This window comes from Phalangium opilio, unplaced genomic scaffold (assembly GCF_054372755.1).
Source record: "Phalangium opilio isolate 3A_F unplaced genomic scaffold, DU_Popi_V2 ptg000194l_1, whole genome shotgun sequence".
Classification (NCBI taxonomy): Eukaryota; Metazoa; Arthropoda; class Arachnida; order Opiliones; family Phalangiidae; genus Phalangium; species Phalangium opilio.
In genome coordinates, this window is record NW_028324212.1 from 2,208,851 (window position 1) to 2,218,928 (window position 10,078).

The 10,078-nt window shown below is 37.6% G+C and overlaps 1 protein-coding gene across 1 annotated transcript; it reads right to left on the reverse strand.

The window, feature by feature from the left end:
* Window positions 1-1,049: 1,049 nt before the first annotated feature.
* On the reverse strand, window positions 1,050-5,466 carry LOC149622676 (uncharacterized). The gene is made up of 6 exons (XM_089853572.1): window positions 5,179-5,466; window positions 4,560-4,836; window positions 4,078-4,380; window positions 3,729-3,798; window positions 1,395-1,623; window positions 1,050-1,341 (listed from the first exon to the last, which is right to left on the reverse strand). The coding sequence occupies exons 1-5, from the start codon at window positions 5,253-5,255 to the stop codon at window positions 1,601-1,603; spliced, it is 750 nt and encodes a 249-aa protein (XP_089709698.1). The 5' UTR covers window positions 5,256-5,466; the 3' UTR covers window positions 1,050-1,341; window positions 1,395-1,600.
* Window positions 5,467-10,078: the final 4,612 nt, after the last annotated feature.

Consider the following 10,078-nt stretch of genomic DNA (forward strand, 5'->3'; position numbering starts at 1 on the left):
ACGACAACTCCGGTAGCTATGAAGCCATAACTAGTTTCGAGCTACCCGCTCCTGAAGCAATTTTGGAGCTCGTCAAATGCGGTTGTAAAACGGGCTGCAAAGGCAATTGTTCTTGTCGAAAAAATCATCTTTGTTGCACAGACGCTTGTATTTGCTCCGATATATGCACTAATGTTCCTACTCTGTCTTTTGACAGCAAGTCCGACGATGACAGTGAATAGCTTTTTTGTGATATTTTGACCTTGTAATGTTTTTGTTTTTGTACCTGACTTATTAAACTTACAAAAAAAAACCATAATTTTCTTCAAGTATTGCGTAAACCTACTTTCCAAATAATGCAACTCTATCAAAACTAAAGAGTGATTTATATTTGTAATTTTCTAAAACTGTGGCAATTAAATTCAATATGGTATTTAAAGTGACGATACTACGATTAGAAACACCAAATTTGACAAATAACGGGACTTTTTCTGGACCATAGAGAGGTTTCCTAATTGGAGGGGGTAACTTCAATGACTCATAGTGAGGTTATGATTAAACTTTGACCTTAGTGCCGGGTATTTTTCAAGGCCCGGAAGTCTATTTAAAATTTATGTTCACAAAATTTTATTATAAAAAGAAAAGCACTACTGTTACCGGCGCAATTTATGCATTTTTGAAAATGAGGGGGGGGGACATTTAATGCGCAATCCCCCTTAAACTACACCACTGAGCCTCTCACAAAAATTAAGGCATGTACGCCCTATTTATGAAATTCATAGGAATTTTAGTTTGAATTTTAAAACCAATTGGTTGCGTCATAAAAAATTAAAAACCCATTTTCAAAAAGGGGGTTTTTCATCCCCTTCCCCCCCTTTAATACGGCACTGCCAAAGTGGGAACAGCAATTTTATTTTTCTTTGACCAGCCTAAAATGATAATCAGTAGTAAAATCGCTTTTTACAGAACTCCCAAGCGGGATTACAATTCCCCCTGTACTATACACCCCATTCTGCAAGAGTTAATGATTTGAAGGTTATAAAGACACTGAACTGTGATAATCAAATAAATCTGAATCTATTTTGGTTTTAAAATCATTCGCACATATTATCTATCACTATGTAGATAGGTTTTATAATTATAAATAGAATTATCGATGAGAAAAATATTCATGCTTTCTTTTTCACACTACCCTTAAGAGTACATTAACCCACGATTACCTTCGTCTAAAACAATCTCTTTTTCGGCGTCACTTCCGGCTTCATCTTCTTCTTGAACAAGCCACTGTTTATCGGGGAAAACGTCCACCATGTTCAGCGCTCTTGTTATGTTGGACGCATTGTCGGCGCAGACACAAGATATCTAAATATTTAAATGTTTTAGTTTAATCACAAAAATGTTTGAGTTTCTATTACTTGGGATGGCACAATTCCCAACTTCCGCCAACTCGTGACGAATTTTCATTAGAATTGCCTCTCCACTGTGTTTTCCAGGGAAGTTGGAAAAGGCGATCAAAACATTTCGTAGTTGCCAAGTTTTACTTATATATTGACATCTTATGCCGATCACCGATTGGCGATGCCGTCTAGACCACATGTCCAAAGTCAAGTGGAGGGTTTTTTCAGGGATTCCCGAAAGTAATGCCTTAGTACAGGAAAAATAGGTTTTAACCCGCAACAAATTGAAACAAAGCTGAAAATTTCAGATCTTATAGATTTTTGGGCGCTCTTTAACGTGGTGTGGTCTCCCACACTCTCCCATTGGAGGAATTTCCGCCATATTGGAAAATGGCGGACAAAATCGAGAAAACGTTTAATAACTCCGGTTCTACTTAACCGATTAACACGTAATTAGGCTTCAATTGTAGATCGCCTTAAAACACATAATTCACCTATTAAGATATTTTGTCCTACAACTAACCGGAAGTTCACAATCTGACCCTGAAAATTAGCCTCATATAAAAAAATGGGGATTTAAAGCATTTTTGGTTTCTATTTTCAGAATACGTTTCCAAAATTAAACATATAGTTTCTATTAATGACAAATATCGTTTCTTTTCTGACAAGAGCTATATTGTATAGTACGGGAGAGGGTAAAACAGCCTTTTTACCATCATAAAATTTAATGTTTTAATATATACCATTGTTCGCCCACACTTGTCAATACGGCTAAAGTTGAGTTAAAGCGTGTGAAACAAAGTTGACATAACCAAGTGTATACTTTAAATGAAGATTATGGAATTGAGCTTTAGAATTAGCTTCTCTTCCACCAACAAGTGCGGCAGCAAAGCAACATTCAAATAGAGTTTATCACCAAGTTCAAAGGTGGCTTGGAAGCAGCCTAAATGCTAGAGAATGGGGTTGGAGACAGGTAGGATCTAAACGGTTTTAACCAATCGTTACCACTCTATAATCTGCTCCAGCTGAGCTTCTGCAGATGATCCCTCGTAAATGCAAGGAAGTCTGTGATTTGAAATGTGAATGCGGTAAAACTGGTCCAGTCTGTTCTTCAATTTGTAGACAATGCAAGGGAGTATCTTGTTCAAATGAACATAGAGATTTTGAGCCTCAACCTCAAGTAGAGGACTATGATTAAACTTAAGCTTAACCAATATTGATAAATATACTAATATACAAGTTGGTAAACCAAAATAAACCTCTCCGATACGAAACGCAATTAATAATATTAAGAAAATATAATTGATATTAATTACTTTAGTCGTCAGTAGTTCAACGTAATTCTACTGAAGTCGTTTTAAGAAACTTAATTCCTAAAATAATTTTAAACATAGCTATTGTTTACGTTTGAATTCTAGCGTATGCCTCTTTAACAATTTTAGGAAATTTAGGGTATATAAGGCGATTGATTCACAAGAATGATAAGGAATCCGCAATTGCATGAACCTTTGGTCGAAGCCCTGCAATTGGGAGGCTAGACATTTCTCGTAACCCTAGCCGATCGCCACGCAGTTCTTGATCCTAATGTTGGGAGTAGAAGCAAAACGTTTGCTCCGATTTGCCGACTGCGGACGCGGTGACCGACACACAGACAGACAGACCGACAGACACCCCCCACACACACGTGCAGTATAATACCTCTCCGTGACGTCATCGTCACTTAAAGAGGTAAAAATATAGCGGGAATAATATATTTTAGGTTTAAAACCCTCTATGCATTTATTTCGCTTGAAACCGTTTCGAAATACTCAAAAATTAGATTTGCCTTACATTCCGGGCTGGATTGTGAACTTCCGGTTAGTTGTAGGACAACATATCTTTTGGATGAATTATGTGTTTGAAATTAATCTTCAATTGAAGCCTAATAACTTGTTAATCGGGTTAGTAGAACCAGAGTTAAACTTTTTCTCGATTTTGGAAATGTATTCTGAATATAGAAACCATAAAATACTTTAAATTCCCATTTTTATTCGAGGCTAATCTTCAGAGTCAGATTGTGAACTTCCGGTTAGTTGTAGGACAAAATATCTTAATAGGTGAATTATGTGTTTGAAGGTAATCTACAATTGAAGCCTAATTACGTGTTAACCGGTAAAGTAGAACCGGAGTTATTAAACGTTTTCTCGATTTTGTCCGCCATTTTCCAATATGGCAGAAATTCCTCCAATGGGAGAGTGTGGGAGACCACACCACGTTAAAGAGCGCCCAAAAATCTATAAGATCTGAAATTTTCAGCTTTGTTTCAATTTGTTGCGGGTTCCCTCTATTTTTGGGCTAAAATGACTGTACTACCTGTAGAAGAGATTAAAAAGGGAGTTAAACTGTGTTTGGTTCGATCCGGTTTGTAAGCTACGTATATATCCTGCGTGTATATGAATAAATTAGAGGTAATAGACCATTTTGGAAATTATACACTGAAAAACGACACCCAGGGGCGAGGCCGCAATTGGGTGATTGGAGTATTTTCTGTCGCACCAAGAAGCTACGCCAGACTACCCCCTACACGCTATCCAGCTCGCACTGCCTCTGGTGGAGGTTCTTGGTGAGAGGGAGGATACCACCAATGGCGGCCTCGCCCCTTTGTGTAGATTTCTCTTTATGTATTATCCGAAATGGTCTTTAGCAATACCGCAGCACTTACTTTGATTTTCGGTTTCAAACCCTTTACTGCCACTTCCAAATCTCTAATTACAGTGCGACGGCATTGTACTGTGATTTGGGGTGCGACTGCTTGCATAAATTCATTCCATCCGTAGGTATCAACAAGACTAAATGGGAGAGCGTTTCTGCAAATTAAATCCACTATGCTCCTTTTATAGACAATCTGCTCGTTGTCCGTCAGTTTCAGTTTTGGTTTCTTCTTATTTTCTTCCCGTGGAAACCAATCGTCTTCGGCCGCCCTCTTCTCAGCCCTGTTTTTCAAATACTTATTTTCGTGTTTTTGCTAAAAAATTATAGTTTCAGTAAATAGAGGATTTTAGAATAAGGGTGGAGCTAAGTTTCATGACATCATTTTCACGACCATTATGGATGGTTGGTTGAATATAGACTGAAATCTGAAAAGCACATGGCTGCCAGAACCAAGGTAGAATTTTAAGTTGTTAGTATAATAAAGAAAAATACCAGGATATGGCGCTCGAAGTTGTTGGAACAGTTTGACTGAAGTTCCTTAAAGCAATATTTGCACTCCAAAATGACTTTTTTCGAAGGTTCGGGCAAGCATCGTTGAAAAATGAAATGTTCCTGAATATTTTTCTTCCCGAAAAGTCCAGATTCAAACTTTTTTCGAAATTCTTCCTCTCTATCATTAACCGTATTCAAAAGTCTTGAACTAGACGTTGGCGATGAATTTGGTGTTGAATCGCTATGTGATTCGCTTATTGATAAAGTATCATGAATGCTATATAAAAATGCAACTAAATTAACACATACCAAAGGACAAATTAGCATTTCAACATTATAGCTGTCTTCCATAGTGCGTAATTTTTATTATGCTCAGACTACAATTAAAATCTTTAGAAAGTTCGAAGAGCTAATCTTACTCACTATCGGATTCCCAACGAATGGATTTGATTATCAGTGAAAAGTAATAAAAAAAAGTCCCTAAAGGCTTTTTGACAGTTCAAATTCTTATTTAATTGCACAGTTTTTCAACCTTAAGTTTTCGAGACTTTGATAATTAAAATACAATTGCACTGGAAGTTTGCTGGTACTAAACTAGATGTAAAAACATTCCACTCACTTGTTTCCAATATTATCAACCATATCCAGCTGTTGTAAGGTTGGGTCCTGGGAATCGAGGGACGAGGATGGCATCATGATGATTACGGTAATCTCAGAAATCCCGAGCCCGTATATTGTTAAACGATGAACAACAAAACAATAACAATAAGGAAAAGCGCGTAACTCGGGCTTAGACTCTTAGTACTCGCGGGAGCCAAACGAAATTAAAGTGGAGCCTATTAATAGGCCACTGACTGACAGTCTAACAGTGACTGGTCTGGGTGTCAACAGAGACCAAAAATAACCCCTTTTAGGAACAGAGCGAAGGCGTAGCAACTAGCATCCACATAAGTCCACGTTGCATCATGTTCATCAATCAACTTCTCTCCATATATAAATAAACCTCTCACAAAAATCATTTCTGTAGGACAACCAAATGTATTCTATAGAGTAATGGCAGTACTACGTATTTCAAACGCCATACAATTTATCTCTTAATCCCTCCACTACGGACTTAACAGTAACCCCTCTTAAAAGAGCGCGAGGGATACAGAGTCTACACACACCCCTCTCTACCGCCACTAGTTTATATATTGTAAAGATTATTGTTGGAAGTAGAGAGGTTTTAAGCAAACACTATAGTCCTCATTCAATTTGTTAAAAGAGGATTTGATATGGTTTTCATCCCTTTAAACTATTTTCTTTTTTTGAAAAAAGAGGTGAAGATTCAAGAGAATATAATTTTAAAAGTAGTGAAACTCAAATTCAATCGGGTTCAAATCGCTCTTACAAAAAAAAGATTAACAAAATAGAATTTGAATAGCGACCACCATTGTATAGGACTCGTGAACGCCTCTCCCTACTTTCAATACCTTTAGAAACTTGGTTGCGAGCCTGCGAGGAGTCATGACCGGGCAAAAAAATACCCCCCCCCCCAAAAATACAAGTTTTTGGGGTGCACACTTTTGCACGTGTATTTTTGTAAGCGTAAATAATTTAGATTTTCTTGAAATTTTTAGGTATAACATGATGGCCCAAGGGTTGGGCTCATAGTAGCCACATAATAGTACGTACTTAACAAAACACGCGTTGAGAAAATATGTGTGAACAACCGCTCGATCCGCTATCTTTAACGGTGCTAAATTCCACATGCATTCAATAAATTTACTTATGCTATAATTGTAATATCCCGGAGCCTTATGACCATTCTAAAAATAGCCTCATCATATGAAAATACCCTTAATGTTTCTTTGATTTTATTTTGATTTTGTTTTTAAGTTTGTGCTCTGGAGACTGGGACTGGGAGAGAATATATTTTTATTTTTCCACGCAGACCGACTGAATAGTCATGGTTTAAAGTATGAGGAATTTTAAAAGAGAGAATGATATTTCTCATTTTAGGTGAGGCAATATGACAAATTTCTGTGTTAATAAAAGACTACAGATATTACTGTTTGTTCATTAATATTTCCACAGTGACAAATATCACCTAACCACAATTTATCCCTTTTCACTCTGTGTTCATTAATATGTGCATAGTACATTCGTAATGCATTGTTATAGACAATTCAATACCCTTGGAAAATCAAAAATCCCTCTTTTCACTCTCCCTTTACAAAGACGAACGATATTTCTAACTAGTGTAAACAAGGCGACCCAAGGGCTCGTAATAGTAGCCACATCGTACGAGTGAATAGCCCCTCTATACCCTACCCTAATGAGTGGATAACCCCTCTATACCCTACCCTAATGAGTGGATAACCCCTCTATACCGTACCCTAATGAGCGAATAGCGCTATCTTTTACAATGCTTAAATTATTTACCGTGCATAAAATCAGAGTGAATAGCCCCTCGATGCCCTACCCTATACGGTGATATAATTATTACCCGTATAATTTACTTATGCCGTAATTGTAATATTCCGGCGAATCGAAGAACAGATAGTTTTAGTGATTATCCCCTCGATGAGTTTACAACATAGACTTATGCCGATGCACACTTATCGCTTCTTATAAATTTCTAACATGAACTTATGGTCAGAAGAGTTTGAAAGAGAGAGAATTCGGTAAAACACCCAATAATTGTAATATCCCGGTGCCTTAAGACCATTCTAAAAAGAACGTCAGTAAATACTTGCTTTTGCTTTCAAAATTTCCATCGATTTCTTTGAGTGTTGAAAGAGGGGAGCGTGAAACTCTTATTGTCGACGGGTAAGAGGAATTTTTAAGGGAGGGTATATGGCTTAACCTAACTATCATAATTCCCTTCCTTTTAAGTAGACGAACGAAAAATATCACCTCACCACAATTCACTCCCATTCACTCTCCCTTCAATGACGATCGAAAAATTTTATTCTGTCTTTTACGACGCCACCACCACCTTCACCGCCAACAACAGGCCAGGTCAAACTAAGACCCACATCGTAGATGTTCATCATACGATGTGGCTAATAAAACGATGAGGTTAAAAACTAATGTTTTGCATTTTCAATTGGTTTTATTTTGCTCGCTATTTTTTAGCTCTGACTTCTTTCTCTTCTAACATGTTTGGACTTTGGAGAAGTGAGTCCCGATACAATTTTTGGGTATTCTTTGTATTAAGATTAAGAAGCGCTTAGGTCACTCGGTGTTTCCCTTTCAATAGGGTTGGCCTTTGGTTTTGGTGACGTTCAGAGTTTACACATATTTGGAGATGGCAGCGCCAGGCATAGCCCTGTGATATATTACCAGTTTTATAGGCGAAAGCTGCCATCCCCTGAAACTCTTTTTTGCAGGTGCCCGCGATCTTCAGTTCTTCACGCCCAAAGGTTTCCATAGTCATACTCTCCTTAAAACTCTCTTTTCACAGTTTTTTAGCTTGAAGAGAACTTCTCCTCCCCCACCCCCGCGAACCACGGTGACCAGTCACCAGGGAAGGGAAGGGTTAACAAGTTTAGGCTTATTTTCGTAAGCAAAGTAAATTTGAAGTATTGGAAATTTTGGAGTTTTACTGTTTCGCAATCGCAGGGTGATTGTCCCCACGCAAGAAATAAGAATCGAAGTTTAAGCTTTTACTCTGACTTAAATCTAAGCCTTATTTTAACTTAGTAAATTTAAAAAACTTCTGCTTTTCCTTTTGAGAAGAGTGAAGACCGAGAGGGAATCACTGACAGATCTTCGAGTAATAATTTTAGCAAAATTTTTAGGGCTAATTTTATCCTTTTATAGAATAGTTAAAGGTGTGAACGCGGAGTTCCTGTCTGCCTAGTTAAAACAATCCAAAACGGGTCATCGCTAATGCCCAAACCCTTTTCCGCCGCCGGTAAATTTCGGAGAAATTCGAATGGAACCCCCTATAATCTCGATAGATCTTGAAGACGGGGCGAAAGTTGCGAAAATAAAATAACCTTCCTAAATATTTTCTCCCGCTAAAAATATTACGCTTTAAAATGTCTACACAGTCTCTAATCTCTATGCGCTTTTGGCACAATACATTTTCAAGTGAAACCTTTATGCAAAATTTGGGGTGGCCCTTAAAAGGGCCGTTTTTCATTCCAGTTAGAGATTCCTAATCAATGTATAAACGCCTAGTTTGATTTTCTTGCGAAAATAAGAGGGACCCGGCGTCTTTACCCTTCGTTTCTCCTTCTCCTCCCTTTTTCTCTGCTCACTCACTTCCCAGAACGACGCAAAATCAACTTGGACCTCCGCGTCCCGCACTGCCACTACAGGCTTTGCGGCCTTTAGGTTTTCGATCTCCTCCTTGAGCCTTATCACCTCGTCCCTAGCTTCCCGAAGACGCACTTCGTTTGCTCTTGCCAACATGTTTTGCTCTGAATAATCCGAGAAATGATGCTCTTAACCGTCTTGCCAGCCCTTATATAGGTTCCAAATTCCCATCCCCCAGCTTACCCCCCCCCCTCACCTTAAGGTGCGTTTTCAAAGGCGCGTGTTGAGGGTATTTTTTAGTGAGAAGCGGACCGCGCGATTTTTTCCCACCAAGAAATTTCTTTCTCTCGCTATCGCTTGCGCTAGCGATACTTTTTTGTCAACCGTTTTCATGTGCGCGATAAACGTGCATAGAGAGAGCGTTAAGCCAAATTTTTCAGTAAATGTTTTACATTAGTTTTCTAAATAATAAACATTTAAGCTGAAGAAAAACACCTATATCAACAAAAAAACGTACTATTCATCTCCATTTTCGTCGCTACTTCCATCCATTTCTCTCTTTAAATCTGTGTGGCCATGAGGTCCATATAATGTCTCTTTTTCTTACTAAATCTATCAATTTTTCTTCTAAAACTCTTTTATTTTCAGCTCGAATTAGTTATATATTTTCGTTTATTAAGAATTTTTTTACCCATTTTTTTATTAACTTTTAAAATAAATTAAAAAAAATAATTTGGCTTAAAACGTAGAATTTTAAGTCTCGCGCTGCACTTAAAACACGCGCCAAAGTTTTCGACGTTCCTATTGGCTACGAAAAATATGACATCACAAACATTAAGCGAGAAAGAAAAAAGCTTAGCGAGAACGCCCACTCCCAATGCCCACCCGAAAGTATTGGATTTGGATGTTAGGCGTTCAATTAGGTTTTTAAGAATTACTCATGAATTTACTACGAGAAGTCAATAAAGGATTGAAATTTCCCATCGAAAATAATAAGCTTATTTAGTTTTCTTTGTTTGGTTAAATGGATGTACCTCTTTTATCATTATAAATGCCATGCTTTCAACGATGTTACGAGCCATTTAAACTTAATAATTTTTTATCAGAACTTAGTTAGGGAATTTAAATTGAAATCACGGTTAGGGCTGCGGTTATCGAATGCTTCAGACAGGTTCTTGAGTTCAAAAATCGAAATCAGTTGGGATCAGGTATAAGTTTAGTGTCTGTGAGACTGACACTGTTCTAAGGAGACGTGGGAAATTTTGATTGTT